The sequence below is a fragment of the Cajanus cajan genome, chromosome 6 (genome assembly GCF_000230855.2).
Source record: "Cajanus cajan strain Asha chromosome 6, NIPB_CcT2T_4, whole genome shotgun sequence".
NCBI lineage: Eukaryota > Viridiplantae > Streptophyta > Magnoliopsida > Fabales > Fabaceae > Cajanus > Cajanus cajan.
Genome location: NC_138522.1, coordinates 46161540 through 46180437, shown reverse-complemented (window position 1 = coordinate 46180437; position 18898 = coordinate 46161540). Strand labels below are relative to the sequence as shown.

The following is an 18898-nucleotide window of genomic DNA, read 5'->3' as shown; positions in this document are numbered from 1 at the left end:
CTCAAATATATGCTTCCTTTAGATCCTGTACTTCCTTTGGTGTGGATGATGGCTCCCATATTAAATTTTTGAAAGGAACTTTGGGTGGGCAATGTACCCATATTTGGTTTATTTCCTATACTTTTCCATGCTTTGTACAATGTTTCAAAAATTTCAGTTTTATTCTTCATCTCATTCAACCATTTCCGAAAACTTTCTCTGTCATATTGATATCTCAGCTGTCCAGTCAGCTTAAACTGCAATCTCATTTAATATATATATATATATATATCACTGTCATGCCTTTTAAGTAACTAACAAAAATGTGAATTCAGGGTTTCATACTTTATGTCCATCTATGCACCATATTAGTTTAGATTAAGGAGTTTAATAGAGATCATACTTTTCACATTTATTCATTGAAAATGTTTCAAAAAAATTAAGTGTTTGATTTGTCCAAAAGAGAAGCACTCTTCATTCAGGTTTTCAGAGGTTTTGATTAAATACCAAGATTTCTAGCAAAAGACAGGCTTATCACAAGACATGCAGTATGATATCATGATCAGAAATCTGATATACCACATAGCATAGAAAGTGTTGTGGTCTTTCCAGCTCCATTTGTTCCTAAAAATCCGAAACATTCTCCTTCCTGAACTGAGAAAGTTAATGAATCTACTGCAACCTTTTTCGCATGATGCTTCTCCTCAAAATATACCTGAAGTTTAGGAGAAAAAACACTAAAATGGGCACAAAGGCAATGGTTTCCAATGCAAAACATTTTTCTTTATGAAAAAGCAAATTGAAGTAAATAATCCTAGGAAATACCTTACGAAGATTGTGCAGGTAGATAATGGAATTGTCAAGGGAACCGGAAAGTACTCTATCTCTTTCTGTTTTCACATCTACATCTTCATTGAAGTTCATTGCAACAGTTTCAGATGAAGGTTCTAACAGAGGTTCCAAATAAGGAGTATCACGCCGGAAAATATTAACATCTCTCCACCACTTCTTGATCATGAATGAAGTCAATTTGAGAGAAGGGAAAATTTCAAGTGCAAGTGTCAACAGAAAGTAACTAAAGCTCTGTCATATATAAGATAAAATTGGATTAGATTGAGCAAAATATCTCTATCCCAATTTATAAGTGTGTTCTTTATAGACTATCTCTTATATATGGGCTTTGTTAACATAATTGAGAAACAAAACATTTATTACACTTTTCTGTTTCCAATGAAATAAATGCTTTATTTCCTAATAGAAACTTTCTAGTTTAACTTTCTTAAAATCAGCCGTAAGGACTTGCACCTCAACAGCAAGATAACAGATGGAACCACCGGTAACATTCCAATCAAAAACCCCATCACTTGTTTTATCTTTCATTCCTTGCCGCAGAAGAGCTAATGAAGCAAGACCATCAGCAAAACAAAATCCAGGAGATATTCTGAAAAAATTCTGAAAGAGAACATCAAATGCATATCATTATGCAGTGTTGCCACAATGAATGAACAAATAACAAAATAAGCAGCTAAAAGACTAGTTGTATTAGTATATCATTGCCAACAGTGTTCCTTTACTCTATACCAACATACAGTCGACAACAATACTTATCCCAAAGAAACCAGTTATGCTTATCCTAGTAGCCTACTTCTTTTCTATAATAACAGTGACAGCCATGATGGTGCCCACTAACTAAATAACATAAAAAATCCAGATCTTTAACCGATTACGTGTGGTAAAAAGAAACTAGTCTATTTTGTAGTATCCACTAATAATGGAAGCCCTAAACACTAACACAGAAAGTAGTGACAGTAATAAACACTTTAGGAAACAACAAAATCGGGATTTGAGAGCCAAAAAGCTTAAAATACTGTGATACTTTTTTCCCCCTGAAAATTAGTGCCCTAATTTTCTCCTGTTTTTGGTGTTTCAGGAAAAAGAATTTGCCCAACGGCAAGAAACTCATGTTGCTAACACCTGAAGAAAAATAAAAGGTGTACCTTAAGTAAAGAATTTGCACTCATTGTTGATGGCATGAGTCCCATAATAAATGAGATAACCATTAGAATCAATCCGGTGAAAAAGTGAATCAGGAGAACCACGTTCTGTGAGACAAGTGAATATCTTAGCATTTATAATAGTGATAACTAACAAATGAGAAATCATGGTGTCCCCAATCCCCATACCTGAGCCATGGTATGGTCAAAAAAGAAAAATGTTAGGCAATAAGTTGATGATGCAATTGCGAGTCCATATTCCAAAAGCATGAGGATTGTTGGTAACAAAGAAACCCCTCCAACAAACTGATCCAGACCTACAATAAGATTCAATATGCAAGAATTAGCAGTGAAATATATGATACTGTAAAACAGAAACCCCAACAAGGGGGGTAAAGCTAGGGAGTGTGGTGAATCAGGAATCATATTATGATCACTATGCACTGTCACACCATTCAACCACCTGAGAAAAAGCTCTGGCGGGGAAGGTTCAAATATTTATTTATCTATCTATCTATTTGTGAAGTTTAGGGGCATGGCAGGTTGAAAGGTTATAATATTTAAATGGCCAATTATGTCAAAATTTTGACATATCAGAGGCCAGCTGTCCTAGAAATCAAATGTATCTATCATGTCATGCAAAGGCTCTCTAGTGTGAAGTATATGCAAATAAAAAACACACCATTATATTGTCCTGAAATTCAATTGATATTTAATAGATAGACTGATGAAGGAGAGAAGGATCAAGATTTGGAGCAGTTAATCAAGGAGGTTCTAATATTATATCAAGAAACAGCTGACCTAAAAGATCAAGCAAATAAATGAGAGCTAATTAATATCATTTAAATATCTCACAAACAAGGAATAGATCCTCTCATGTGAGTTTTTCACTTCTGTTCCTATCTCTCTCTCTCTTTTTACTTGGCCTGGTACCATGAAAAACTCAAGAGAGGATCCACTCCCATCACAAATCCAACAATGTATGTTGAACTTAATACAAAAAGGCCTGCATATTTTGTTGATAATGGAAGGATTAAGATCAAATTCACTGCTGAAATTGACAGAAAATTAAGTTTTAATGTTAAGGAATGAGGTAAAATACAACTTCAGGAATGATAAGAACATAGTTAATCCCAAATGGTGGGCACACAAAGACAGATCCCAAAAGCACTATGGTAGGATAACTGCTATTTTGAAGTTAACATACACATTACATCTGTTATACTACACACACAACGCAATGTTGAAAATAAATTAAAAAATAAAAATAAAGACATTCATAATGGATGAATGAAGCCATCATTGTTGATCAATGGACAATACCCAATTAGAATAAAAAAAAAATTAAATGATAGAGCACAGAGAAGGGCACATAAGTGCTGGTGAGGAATGATGCGATAGAATGGAAATGGAATTTTCATTCATGAGCATAATAGCAGCAGTGATGGCCAAAATTTTATGTGAAAGCGGTCACAATTGACACCACTACACAACCAGTCCACATCAGGACACAGAAGTGGAAGTGGGTGCAGCGCAACACTGCTACACCATTGCTATCTGCTATGGATAAGAAATCCTACAGGGTAGAAAAAACTACAAAGAAAATATTTCACATAATGGCCAACGAAAAGATAAGCATGATAATATTAATTGGAACATTTACTATATTTAATATAACATTGTAAAGCAAACCCTAAAACAATGCAATAAAAACATAACAGTCTTAGTTTTTGATAAAAAGGGCAACTCAATGCATAAGGCTCCCACCTAATGGGATGATAGGATGGCTCTTACAAGGTCCAAAAGAAGGAAAGTAAAAACTGGATTAATAGGATTATATTAGAATATTATATAGTTTATAGTTTTAATTCCCTAAATACTAAAAAACACTTGTAGGGGTCATCTTTGTAGTGTAACTATTGGATTATAAATAATGTATTCTCCGAGTCTTTAGGCAGATGAACGAAAGTATCTTAGTTTTTATCTTATCTTCTTGTAACTCTTTAATGGTAGATTTTAGTGTAGTAGTTATAGCCTCTTAGCTTCCTATCATGGTTCTAGAGAGGGTAGATTCCAATCATGACCTCTAGGTTACATGAAGCAACCTTACGATTGCACCAAGGTTTGCCCTCCCCAATAAAAGAAGAAATTTTATTGAAAAGAGAGATAGTACAAGTCCGAATAATAAGATTTCCTACTGAAAAAGAAACAAAATAATACAGATCAAATAATAAAAATTTCTCAAACTCTGCATATATGAAGGAGAAATCTTCATAATTAAAGCATTATAAGAGCACCATGAATAAACTATTAGACTTGGGTTCATGATCAACATTCATTTTCCTAGCATATTAAATATGCAAATAAAAACTAATCACCATTAGTAATGAATTGGAAACATACCAAAGATGTAAAAGAGAACTATGGCAAAAGAGGCAGGAAACAAGAAGCTCACAAAGTCCCAAATAAATGTAGAAGCCCAATATGATAGGACGGAAACCTGATTAGCAAGTTCAATATAAGATGAATATTCAAAAGAAGATAGAAAAACATATATTGAAAGCGATCTATTTTGAAAAAATTATATACCCCACTGATTAGTTGCTGCTGCTTAGCTTTCACTTCACGTTCCTGTACCAATCAAGAACTTACAAATGTTTAGCCTAAGAAACAAGCAACCTAAGAATGTCATTAATATTAATCTTGGACACTTGTAGAAAGAAGTTTCCTCTAGTGAATTCATGACAAGCAAGATGAAAAACATGGTTTTCATTTGGAAAAGGAAACAAATTGAAGACGAAATTCCTCTTTATCTAAAGATTGCAATGACAGAAACCTCAGGGAATCTACAAGTAAAGTGTTCTCTTTTATATATTGTTTCAGGAGGAAAAAAAAATACTAAAGTAAAAAAGATGACAAGCTGGAAGCAGTGTAACACAACATACCTTAACAATTGAAACGGCAAATGAGGCAGGTATAAAAGAGAAAGCAATATTGACAATAATTGCAGCAGAGAAGGCATCCAAGTCCTACAGAGATTCATCTACAGCTTATCAAATCTATAATATTCTGAAGAGGATAGAGGGGATTATAAAACAAAGAATGTAAAGGCCATCGCCATATTAATGCAACATCATTTAATATTGTTGATAAGCATACAAATCAGTGATTATAGGCATCAAAGGCCATTATGTGCTTTATATGTGAAACTGAAAAATAAGAACTGTAGAAGTAGAAAATAACGAGAACAATAAATGTATTGCAATATAATAAGGCAATGTATCCTGAAGTGACTCCATGTCCAAGGTGGAGAATGGATAAAATTTGGATGTTAAATTAAAGTAGACTAGTTTTTGAAAGTAAAGGAGAATATGAACAAAGTTCATATTGCTCCTTTATATTTTATAAGTATTAGTAGTCTAAATATTTAGAAATATTTATACATATAATTTTATACATTTATATTTTTACATTTTTTTCAGGATTTTTTAGCATTCTTTATTTATTATGTCCCAATAATATATATATATATATATATATATATATTAATGTCTCTCTCTTTTTTCTTTTTTTAGGCTATCTTACAGCAAAAAAAAATTTAAAAGGCTAAAAATTGAGGTAGAAATCATTCTTGTATAGTATAACAGCGGATGTAGCCAAGTGGATTAAGGCAGTGGATTGTGAATCCATCATGCCCTGGTCCTTGGTTAGGAGGCACAAGTGTCAAACCACTTAAGCTAATGACCATACATTACCCCGGTCATTGGATCATACATCATGATGATTGAAGAATATCCACTTCTGTGAAATAAAACAAACATTAGCTTACATGACGTTGTAAGTGCTGGCTTTGTGTTGTTGGTAGAGGATGGTTGCGTGTCTGAATTGTCATATTCATGTCCATGGTTGCAAGCCTAAGAATTGCAGAATTCATCAAATTGATAAAGGTGGGAGCAGCATGTTGACAAGAACAGTTGTGCAATACAGTGTATCCTAAGCTTCCATCATTATTCTGATCATCCATCACAATTGCCCCATACCTGAATATCCAAACACAGGAATGAAACAAATTACTATCATCATCAAAAAATTGTAATCGGTTGTTTTATTTTAACTGAGTTGATAAGTAATAATATAATTAAAGTAGAAAATGTATTAGTCCTTCATTATTTTCTTGGAAAATAGCTGTATAAATTCCAACTGCACAAAAGTTTAAATATGACAACAGAAAAATAGTTAAAAACACTTGCAACTATACATTACATGAGGAGTCTAGCTTAATAAAGAAAGTTCTCAGACACGAGAACTCAAATTATATGCATATGCATATGCAGCCTATCTTAATATATATCTTATAAAATTGCTATAGTATAAGTGATTGTGGGAAATAAAAAAAAATTATTTTGGCCTGCACGGCTGCACCTAACAAAAATTATGGATATAGCTGGTTCTTTGAAGAAAATAAAAATATACTAGGGCCTGCAGTCCTGCACCTAAGATCTTATGGTCTGGCTAGTTGGTTGCTTGTCAAAGCACCACATGGCTTGAAATGTGGACAACGCATAGACTAGCATCAAGCTTTTGCCAAAACAATAAACAACCTCACAAATTTAATTTTTAGATTGTGGGCAGCAAGAAAACATTACACAACATTGACTATTAAAGTTTACAGAAATCAACCATGATCTCCATACAGGAGTAAATGTGAGTCACATCTATAATCATGTCACTGAATGAAAATAGTCATAGATTCAAGGAAGAAAAAAGAAAACCCTGGCTCAATTGAGGTTTGGCCAAAATAACTTCAGCATAAATGCAAAATTTAGCATACACAAGACCTAAGCTTTTCTCAAACTTTTCAGATAGTCCTCCTTGAGGTTGTTGGCAATAGAACCAGAAAGAATTTATGCTTTTTATAAAGACTAGGGGAAACAGAAAGAAGCAGGGCAGTAGAACCAGGTATCCTCTTAAAATAAAGAAAACACTAACAAAGCTGAACACTAACATGTGAACTTTATCATTTTAGAACCTTAATTTTACTTGTCCTGTTTTCTTGTAAGCCATTCTTATTTTCAAAATGATTTTGATCTTCCTCTATAATTAAATCAGAGAGAAACAGAGATAAAGGACAGATATTATAATCTCGTTCTCATGGATGCCTCAATACTAAAATGGATTTCTATGATAACAACAAATATATCCATGGCTTGCACTAAAAAAACTTTTAAAATAATTGCTAATTCTTAAAAGAGATAAAAACTAAAAATGAAGCAGGAGATTCATGATTACACACCTAGATTGGTAGGATTCATTAAAGCTAGACATTAAATATTCACTCATTGAAAGTAGAGCAGGCCCCAGAGCTGGCCCTGCTGCTTCCACTGCATCAGCCAATGCCTTTTCTGAATTAGGGAATCTGTATGAGCTTGGCTTGAATCTCTGAATCCACCCTCCTTTGACATTTTGTGCTACCTTCAACATAAATTTTTTTACCAAAACTCAATCAGGATGCACCAGACTCCCATCTTTTAGCAGCATCAAGTCTATGACTACAGAGAAAAAAGAAAACATAAGAAATGGAATCAACAATTAGTGACAAACCTTTTCAGCAATTGGCAAAGATAGATTAAATGGAATTGGACCTCCTCCACCCCCACCACTCAATAGAGGATTAAAATGAGAAGTTGAAAGGGTCAGTGATTGCTGATCAGGATGTGGCTTGAGCTTGAGAAATAGAAGACCAATAAACAAGAAGAGAGTAGGAATCATTAGCTGGAAAATAATTGTTTTGTGGTCTCTTCGAGCAGATATTGCCCTTTTAATGAATAAGGCTTTAAAATGTTGCCAAAATGTTGACCTAGTGATGAGACAACAGCTACAGCACTGCATACCCAAGAAGTTGATAAAACTAATAACTGTAGCAAAAATTAAGCCACAAGCTCTTCCCAACATGGTAGACATGAAACCAAGAATCTTCTTATAATTTCCAAAAATTTTAAGGCAACTTGTTTTTGTGGATGGATGATCATTAGTAGGAAGAGAAGCCACGGAGTCTGATATAAGGGAATGGTTATTTTCTTCAAAGCATTCAACTTCATCATAGTCACATCCTGCAACTCTCAAAAATACCTCCTCCAGGGTAGTTACAGATATACCATAGCTTTCAATACCAAGACTGTCTTTGTCACCATTGCCACTCAATTCCATGTTTGAAATTGGTTTTTTCATGTAACCTTCAATTTCCCTAAACATCCCCTCAAAAGCTGATGAGGATGCCATAGGAAGTCTGAAAGAAATCTCAGTTCCAACCTGGAAATGCATATCCAGTAAGAGGATAAAATGGAATCAACAATCATATCTCATGTATAACTGGCAGTGAGATAGACAACTCAATCCTTCAAAAAAATAAAGGGAAAAGAGGAAAACCAGGGCTTAATATACTGCTAAATATGAACTTGCCAATACATGCTAAACAATCAGTTATCATGCTGACAAAAACTAACTTATTCAAGTCAGAAGTTATGATTTCTTTCAAGAACTTTTTCAGCATTTTGAATAAGCAGGCAAGTGAGCACTATTCAACTTTTATTTGCCTATTAAATTAAATTAAGAAGAAATGTTTCTTTGAATCCCTTATTGCGTTATGCCACATCAATGCTCACCTGTCCTTTTTTCTAACAGACTAACACACGAATAAAGAACACTATGGGTCCATTTGTTTATAGAAGAAGTGATTTTAAGATTGTTTTTAAAGTAGCTATTTTATAGATTTTGTGTAAACCTGTAGGACCCATTTGGTGGTCAAGACTTGGGATACGATAGAATAGGATATGATGTGAGTATGATAAAATGATAGTAGGATATGATAAAATTTAATCTTATTCAATGTTTAATGCACATTGTGATAACAAACTAGATTACATTATTATATTATATGTTTTGTATTTAATATAGATCAATAATATACAATATAAATTATGTACAAATAACAATTTTTTTGTTTTACTAAAATTGCATAGAATTTTTAAAAAAATAAGCTTTAATTTAATTGTTTAAAATTTACAAATAAAAAATAAAAAGCTATAATTTTTACTATTTTATACAAAATTATTACCATTTAAGTATTTACACTAAACCAACAAGATAAGGGATAGAATAACTATCATGTCTTGTAAGCATAACAAACAACAAACTACAACAGGATAGGATAATTAACTTATTCTATCCAATCATATTTTGGTCATCGAACGGCCGTAAAGTAGAAGCTCTTTCACATTCGATTATAATTTATACTTGAAACAGTGTTTGTGACAGCTTGAGAAGAAGCTTTCAGCCTTACAAATATATATTCAAGAAATACAGCAACATGAATCCATGAATCTCAGAAATTGAGATCTGATACAGCAATCTCCTATCATAACTAAGAAAACTACAGAAAAAGGAAAGAATAAATGAATACTTATTAACAATTCTGCAATTGTACTGATTTGTTGCATAATTGTTCACATAACTAAGGTTTACCTCAGTCTTGATACATGTGGAGTGTGGCTCTAACTCGGTAACACCTACACAGCTGTTTCTACAATTCCATTCATTCACTAAGACATGGCATATAATTTTCAGTGTTTAATGACTCTTGTATATTGTAAAAAATTGAAGCAGTGTTTCTTTGTCATGTTCTGATGTTTAAGCAAGAACTACTGAACAAGAATAACAATATTTTTAAAGCAGTGCACCATGTATACAATTAGGTGGTGTTGGTTAGAACAAAAATATTGAAATAATTGTTTAACCTCCATGTGGTACTCAGAAAATTTGCTTTTGGAGTCTCTCCGGTAGACAAGTAAAAAGACATTCAAAACCAAAGAGCTAACCTATGTTATTTCCTTTCAGTATAACCAACCTTCACACTAGAAAATAGGCAGAAAGAACTTGCATGAATTTCAATTTTCAGATACTCGTGCACATTAACATTGACAAATGAATACATGTTGTATGATCTTGAAAATAACAAGCATCTTGACGAGTTATACCATGAGAAAAGTACCTCGCTTATACATGTTGCTGATGGAACATGACGGTATACTATATCACCAGCTATAGAAGCAGTAGGGGCTGACTGAAAGAACCAGCATAAAAAAATAAAATAAAAATAAAGCTAAAGCCTTACAATTGTGAATCATCAGAGACTAGAGGAATTAAAGACAAAGCAATTAGGAAGAGAACAAACCTTCACAAGAGTTAGAGTATAACCAACTCCATAATGATGCTTCAAGAAAAGGGAGCTGCATAAGAGTAATACAAATAAGGGGAGAAAAAAAAATTAAAAAAAAATGTATATATATATATACACACACACACATATCTATATATATAACACATTTATACCAAGATTATAAGGAAAAGGTACCATGCTTCTAGAAACAAGTTATCAGAGGGTTCAATGACAAAAAACTGGAACTTCTTTTAAAGTTTTAAGGATTTTGTAATATTCAAGCTTACCTGTGTTGGAATTCAAGAAGAATTAGAAGGCTTAAACTCATATTTTATTCATACTTGTAACCTTTTAAATACATAATTGAAAGTTGATACAAATTATGCTCATAAACATAAAATTAAATGACAAATATAAATACTCATAAAAGTGTAACAGCACCTATAATTCCTATAATTAAAAAATCATAACCGTAGGAATTCTAATAATGCTCCATTAATATGAAATAAACTCAAATAATAGATGCTGATTCAGATTCTCAACACTCCTCCTTGAATCAGTAGCTATTAACTCGAAGTTTCCCTCTCAAGTTCTCAAACTTTCCTTTTGGAAGTGCCTTTGTGAAGATGTCTGCCAATTGATCTTCTGTTATTCAATCTAACTCTTCCTGTCTTTGAATACCATTTATTGGAATTTGTCATATCAAATACATCTTGCTTAAAAGTGTGACCAAATCTTTCATGCCAAACATTACTCTTATCAATTTTAGCAATAAAATCATGATCTTCAATCAAATCAAATTTCAAATAAAAACCGTTTTTGGTCATCTCAATCTTTGCAATCTCTAAACCATGTTCATCCATGATAAAACAATAATTCTCTTTAAAAGAGACTCCATAACCATTCCTTAGCATTTGTGGAACACTAAGAACATTTTGATCCAATTTTGGAATGTAGAGAACATCTTTAACAATTATCATACCTTTCTTGGTTGCAATAGAAATTGTACCTTTTCCATTGGCTTGTACAATTTCACCATTTCCCATCTTGACTTTTGGCTTAATTGATTTGTCAATGGAGGTAAAAAATGATAAATATTTAGTCATGTGACTAGTGCAACCACTGTCAATGAGCCAAGTATTCAATTCATGTGAATTGAATTCTTGAGATGCCATAAATAAATACTCATCTTCATCATCATTTTTTTCTTCAACCACATTTGCCTGTTTTTCTAGTTGTTGTTCAGGCTGATTCTTCTTTAATCTGCAATACTTTTCACTATGACCATTTTTATTGCAAAAATTACAGTGAAAAAGTGGTTTATCTTTAAACCAACAATCTTCTTTAGAATGGTTGGTTCTTTGACAATGAAAACAAGGCAAAAAATTTCCTTTTCTCGAAGAACCTTCATCTTTTCCTTTGTTCTTATTGAAAGTTCGTGACTTTCCAAAATTCCTTCCATTGTGCTTTGCTCGAAAGGCACCTTCAATAGCTTCATCACTTCTAATGGAGACTCTTTGCTCTTGTGCGTGAAGTTTGCTAGTCAATTCAGTAATTGTGAGAGTTTGCAAATCACAAGACTCTTCAATTGCCGAAATCTTGGCTTCAAATCTTTCAGGCACCGAAACCATGATTTTCTCGACAACCTTTTGATCTATAAATGATGTTTCACCAAGAAGTCGCATTTGGTTCACAACATCCATTAATCTGCCAGAATAATCTTTGACAGATTCATTATCCTTCATCTTCATCAATTCAAATTCTCTCTTCAATGTGAGAAGTCTAACAGATTTGACTCTGCTACTGGCTTCAAATTCATCTTGAATCTTGTCCCACACCTGTTTAGGTGTTTCCAAATCCATGATTTTAGTAAAAATATGATCTGCAAGTCTTGCATGTAGACAAGTGATGACTTTATCTTTCTTCAGCTTCTCCTCCTCATAAGCTTTGATTTGTGCAATGGTTGGATTTTCTCTCAATGGTGGTGGATCAGCTTCAGAAATTACAACATTCCATAAGCCTTGAGATCTTAAAACAAATTTCATCTTGACGGCCCAAATATGATAATTTTCACCATTAAACATTGGAATTGCAGGTGAATTGGTGAAAGTAGACATCCTTGCACCAAAAATTGTTTAAACAATAAATCACTCAATTTTGTGTTTGCACTCAACTTCAATGTGTTTAGCGCTCAATAAACTTTTCCTCACAGCCCGTAAGAAGCAAGCTCTTGATACCACTTGTTGGAATTCAAGAAGAATTAGAAGGCTTAAACTCATATATTTTATTCATACTTGTAACCTTTTAAATACATAATTGAAAGTTGATACAAATTCTGCTCATAAACATAAAATTAAATGACAAATATAAATACTCATAAAAGTGTAACAACACCTATAATTCCTATAATTAAAAAATCATAACCGTAGGAATTCTAATAATGCTCCATTAATATGAAATAAACTCAAATAATAGATGCTGATTCAGATTCTCAACAACCTGGACCATAAAATTTCATGAAAATTTACAAATTGGAACAGTCAACAGTTTCAGACAAATATATATAAAGGATCTTTTGTTAGGCATGAGAATGAATTTCCCAAACAAACCCTACAACTCTGTTCTCGAAGGAAGGGGCAAATTAGTTTGTTAGTTGGCAGTTAGAGGTTGTTAAAAGACTAGCTGTTGTATGCAAGTTTTCCAGCTATAAATAACCCTCTAAATGAAGAGGTGAGGGACAATTCTAAATTTCAGCTGAATTGTTTCGGTGTGAAAGGAGTGATCCTTTGGGTACACTTGTGTAAGGTGTCTTTTCCTATTCTTGAATGATGAACTTACTTTCCTATTCTTTCTACTGTTTGTTTTTGTAATTGAAGTAATCACTCTTGGCAAAGAAAGGATCCTAACATCTTTCAAATCCAATAAATTTTTTTTCCTTTACTGACAAAAGAAACTTTATGGGAAGATGAAGAACATACAACAAACTAACTAAAAGTTGTTCTCCCATTGCATTAAGAAAATATGGAACAAAAATCGATGGAAAAACTGCTCTCCAAATTCTCCAACAATCTCAGAATACCACAATTTCCCCCATTGATGAAGATTAGAAATGTCCTAAAATTAAAAAATAAAAAATAAAAATCTTGTATACAGTCAAATATATAATTCAGGATTCACAAATCACAAAAAAAAAAAAAAAAAAACTCAAAATTCCCATGCCTCAAATTAACAAGATGTGTAAAAAGATTCTCAGGCTTAGAAAAACAGGGATTTCAACATGAAGACCCAAAGTTAAAAAAGGAAAGGTATACAAGTTAAATCCCATGATTTATGGGATGAGCTAGCTTACTGAAAAATTTAATTAAATGACCCTACTTCCAGGAATATTGTTTGTATCTGTTTTAAGAAAAATACTAAAATAGTTAGTGAGTATGGACGATTTTCCACAAGGATCACAAGTCAAATACAAAATGCAAGTTTTCCAGTGACAAATCCTCCTTAAAACTTGGAGATGGTAGGTAAAAAAAATCAACAGATTCTTAGCCCTAATATATCAGTGGTAAAACATTTTAGCATTACATTTTGGGGAATAAATCAGAACAGAGACAAAACAACAAGTTCACTCTGGCAATGGGGCAAGAGCAGGGAACTTTTTGAGCCCTAATAGATGGGTGAAACATAGCATGGAATGAACAATTACAAAAACAGTGAAGAAAACAATATAGGAGAGTACAATAAATAATAACAAAAGCAAACATCAAGCCTGAGGAATTGCATGCAATTTTGGAAAATGAAAATGTAAATTTTTTCAAATGCCGTAATAATGCATCTTGAGACTAAATTTTAAGTCTCCTTGTGAACTCATTTAAACAACCAGTAAAATCACAAATTTGTACATGTTAACCAAAGTCAAATCAGAATCCATATTTTTTTTTAATGTTTTCACTTGATTTGGGGAGGAGCTTCAATCATAAAATGTACCAGTTTATGAGCTAATGCTAGCATTGGAAGCATCAACTCTCTATAAACTTAAGCAGTTAGGTGAAAGAATAAAAATGGTTTTATATCTCCAACCCAAAAATGATGGTGAAAAAACTTCACTGTCATAAGCTATTAGAATGAAATATAAAATTTTTCTGCCAACTTAAAGGAAATGCCCAAATCTGAATACACTAAACATCTTATTTAAAAGGAAAATAGCTTCCCAGAAATTTGGAAATCGAAAGGCTACTATTTCTGAGCTAGGCAGCTCACAAGACAAACGTCAAGAGAAGAAGCAACATGGGGCATACAAATCTACAGCATGCCATTGGTATATCAAGCAGTCCTATCTAGATAAAGGATTTAATTTATCCTTTGAGAATGTCTTACTTAGATTTCCAAATGGGTTTATCAAGTGTAAACATCTCTCTAGCAGGAAATATTACAAAAATTAAAATACCAGAAGTTCTTCAGAGTTTCTCCAAGACATAATATTTGAGAAAAAGTGAAAATGAAATTAACCTTCCACAGCATTTCAAAGAACCATTGGCCATGATAGCTATCCGGTCACCTAGTTCTTCTGCTTCATCCATAGAATGTGTAGTGAGCAAAATTATTCTGCCCTTCTTAATTTTTTTTATTAATTGCCAAGTCAAGCGCATCGAGTATGGATCCATTCCGCTAGTGGGTTCATCAAGGACTATAACCTGTCATGTAAATCCCAAAGATTCCAGTTTTGTTCAACATATGAATATAACAAAATGATGTCAATATGGGTCCTACCTTACTGTTTCCAATCAATGCAATTCCAAGAGACAACTTCCTCTTCATGCCACCAGAAAGAGTTCTCACAATACTGTTGATTTTATCAGCCAGGCCCACCTGTTTATACAATAAAAGTTATCTAACATACTAAGTTGATTGGATTATTTTGCAAGTTAAAAATGGAAGTACGGTGTTGGTTATTGTTAATTTTTGAGGCTTGAATGACTTGCACAAGCCTATGTCATCTCAGCAATTCACAAGCCATGGACCCAGAATTCAGGTCATGACAAAGAGCCATACAAAGTAGGAATGCACACAAGCTTTCCTTGATTAATAAAGTCTTACCTAAACACAAGTTAATATTTTGCAAGTGCAATCAAGCTTAATTACACTTTAGCATAACTTAATAACAATTTTTGTATATAAATTGTTTTGCAATCTATTTGTTTCAAGCAAAAGGTGATTAGAAAATTAATGTTGGAGGTCTCACATCACCTGCCTCAATTTTTAGGGTGTAACTTACATATTTGTTGAAAACATCACTTGATGCCAATTGGTTTTAAAATGGAATCTAACATGATATCAGAACCTATAACCTATCTTGGTAAAGTGCCTATTTAGGCAGGTACCTATGGAAGGGGGTGTTGGAAGGTCTCACATTGCTTGCCTCAATTGTTGGGGTGCGACCCATATATTTGTTGGGCAACTTCACTTACGATGAAATCTAAGTGTTGAGACTAGGAAAAATAAGATTATAAGACTAACAATATCTCAATTGATTAGATAATTTTACAAGTTCAATTCAACAAAACTTTCTAAATCATAGTTATGGATGGTAAAATCAAAATTTGTTAAGACTTAAAATTACCGAACTCACCTCATCAGCCATATTAGTAACAACATTGTCCAATGAGTGTTCTTCCACACCCTTTAATATGGCAAACAGTTCTAAATGCTCTCTAACCTGGGTAAAGTCAATGGAAGAATTCAGCATATCATACATTGTAAAATATTAAGGTGTTTTTAGTAAAAATAAAATAATAATAAACAAAATGAAAGATGTACATATCAATGTAATCAAATCAGATATCATAGCTAAAGGGGGATGCATAATTATATCTGTGAAGAAAGAAAAGATCATAAAGGAACCCCAACTTTAATGCACAAGTGTATAGTATTGTGCATCTAGTTGTTTCTAATTTATAATAGAGAAAATAACCCCATAAAACTTGTAATACAAGCCGTGATGGACCAAGAAATATTAGATGATGGTGGTAAAAACCAGTGCAGTTAGAATCGCATGAATTGTATGAGTCAGCTCCCAATTCCATACAATGATGAAGTCTGGCAATACTAATCGCAAGAATCTTGTTTGGTACTAAAATTAGTAGAAAAGAAAATACATTTTGTGGCCAGAGAAAAGAATGGACATATTGACATTTTAGTTGAAAAGAACTTGTACAAGTGCTCCAATTGTTTCTTAGTGAAAAAAAGTGACTCAGTTAACCTCTTTCCTCATGTTTCCTCCACTTTAGAATGATGATTATACAGCTTTGACAAATCAACACAACTAGAATTTGCAGCAGTTGTGGTAGGCAAACACAGGATCAAAGTCAAAGCCAATAACATCCAAATATTTCTTTTTCAGTTAGTGTTGAGACATTTAACTCTTTATGTGAGGGACATTGGGGTGTTGTAATTCATATTTTAAAATATCATAGTATTCAATCCCGGATAGCGAAGCAGAGCGGCCGACCCCAAAAGTGGGATAGTGGGTAGATCGCTATTTTAATATTATATTTATATATATTAAATAATTAATAATTAATAATATATATACATATAAGCTAAAAAAAAGGAGAAAAAACTCTAAATTCATGCATTAATCTTTTTAATAATAAAATTTCATAGTACTCAAACAAAATATAGCATAAAATGTCTAGAAAACAAAGTGCTAAAGTTGTTCCACTTCCAAAATACATCAATGTTGTCACCAGTAGACGTGAACATTTTGATTGAAGAACCCATTGATGGTGTGGGACTAGGACCCGGACCAGTTCCAGCAACACCAACCCCTAAGCTCTATTTTTTGGTTAATTAGCGTTTGGTTGGGTCATGGTTTTGTTGATCACCAAAGAACAAAAACACCCAAATAAAAAAAAAAATGAACAGAAAAAAGAGAAAGAAATGGAACAGAAAAAAGATGCAAACAGGAAAAAAAAAAGTAAAAGAAGAAAATCACGAGAATGAGAAGAGAGAAAAAAATAGAAGAAAAAAGAAACAAGGAGAACAGAGTAAAAAAAGAGAGAAAAAAATACGGATGATTAGAGAGGAGGAGTGGAGATATAAGAGAAAGAATTCTTAGAGAAATATTATTGAATATGAGTAAATTTGATAAAGTAATACAAGAGAGGTATCACCTACATATATAGACCTAACGGACTTAACTAACTCAAGAGTTAGTAAGTCAACAAGACTAACTAACCTAAAGGTGTTAGCAAAATACAATCAGAAAATATATTTGAATACACATAAATAATACAACAAATAAAAGTATTTATTATCCTATTCTCTTCTCTAATACACCCCCTACAAGCTCAAGGGGGATGAAACATAGTAGATGGATCAGCAACATTGAGCTTGGAGCGAAGAAGAAGAAATCGATTGGGAGACAAGGCCTTGGTCAGGACATCCGCAAACTGATGTTGGGCAGGTATATGCGAAACAACGATGGACTTGTTGAGTACCTTTTCACGAACAAAAAAGATATCAAGCTCCATATGCTTGGATCTTGAGTGTAAAACACGATTGTGCGAGAGTGCAACAGTACTTTGATTGTCACAAAGTACAGTAGGAGTGTTTAGGGGAACCTTTAATCCTTCAGAAGTGACTGAATCCACAAAACTTCAGTTACAGCTTGAGCTAAGGCTCTATATTCAGCTTCAGTGCTAGATTGGGCAACAAGTAGCTATTTCTTGGACCACCAAGACACGAGATTAGGACCAAGATAGAGACATGCCGCTGAAGTTGATCTTCGATCATTCGGATCAGACGCCCAATCAGCATCAGTAAATGCAGTGAGATTGAAGGGAGCAGTGTGCTTTGAAGGAGAGAACACAAGTCCATGACCGACAGTTCCTTTTAGGTATCTAAGAATTCGTTTGACAACTTTCCAATGCTCTTCCATGGGAGAGCACATGAACTGACTTACCTTGTTAACACTGAAGGCAATTTCAGGTCGCGTAATTGTGGCATACTGTAATGCACCAACTACGGATCTGTACAAAGTAGGATCATCAAATAGAGTAGCATCTTTAGCAAGTTGTTGACCACCAATCATAGGAGTGGAGATGCCTTTTGAATCTTCCATGTTGACCTTAGTAAGAAGATCAGTGATATACTTATCTTGGGAGAGTAGCAACTTTCCGTGAGAGAGAGATTTAACTTCAATGCCTAAGAAGTAGTCCAGAGTGCCAAGATCTTTAAGAGAAAAAGTAGCATTGAGTTGGGTAACAAATTTCTGTAGCAAGGAAGGGGAATTTCCCGTGACAATGATATCTTCAACATAGACAAGCATAAAAACAGTTGCAGCTGATGTGGAGAAAATGAAGAGACTGGGATCACACGTGCTTTTGCTAAAGCCAAGTATGAGTAACACAGACGTGAGTTTGTCAAACCATGCGCGAGGAGCCTGTTTTAGGCCATAAAGAGATTTGTGCAATTTGCAAACAAGATTTTTATTGGCAGAGTCAACAAAGCCAGGGGGTTGAGACATGTAAATGTCCTCCTCAAGTATGCCATTGAGAAAGGCATTATTAATATCAAGTTGTCGAAGAGGCCACCGAAAGGAGACAGCAAGTGAAAGAACAATGCGAATGGTCACAAGTTTCACAACAGGAGAAAAAGTTTCAGAGAAGTCCAAACCGGGTTGTTGATGGAAGCCTTTTGCAACAAGCCGAGCTTT

At 33.5% G+C, this 18898-nt stretch overlaps 1 protein-coding gene across 3 annotated transcripts in view; it reads right to left on the bottom strand.

Annotated features, from left to right (window-relative positions):
• Window positions 1–18898, bottom strand: part of ABCA1 (ATP-binding cassette A1) — a 54469-nt gene that overhangs the window by 9576 nt on the left and 25995 nt on the right. For all 3 annotated transcript variants that reach the window (XM_029270948.2, XM_020356691.3, XM_083077226.1), the window contains 16 exons: window positions 15812–15898; window positions 14953–15051; window positions 14692–14876; window positions 10204–10258; window positions 10021–10092; window positions 7575–8282; window positions 7267–7445; window positions 5803–6013; window positions 4919–5002; window positions 4563–4604; window positions 4377–4473; window positions 2163–2290; window positions 1977–2081; window positions 1285–1431; window positions 805–1062; window positions 559–694 (listed from right to left, as the gene is read on the bottom strand). In XM_029270948.2, the coding sequence (XP_029126781.1) occupies window positions 559–694; window positions 805–1062; window positions 1285–1431; window positions 1977–2081; window positions 2163–2290; window positions 4377–4473; window positions 4563–4604; window positions 4919–5002; window positions 5803–6013; window positions 7267–7445; window positions 7575–8282; window positions 10021–10092; window positions 10204–10258; window positions 14692–14876; window positions 14953–15051; window positions 15812–15898 (2593 nt within the window). The remainder of the gene's footprint in view (window positions 1–558; window positions 695–804; window positions 1063–1284; window positions 1432–1976; window positions 2082–2162; window positions 2291–4376; window positions 4474–4562; window positions 4605–4918; window positions 5003–5802; window positions 6014–7266; window positions 7446–7574; window positions 8283–10020; window positions 10093–10203; window positions 10259–14691; window positions 14877–14952; window positions 15052–15811; window positions 15899–18898) is intronic.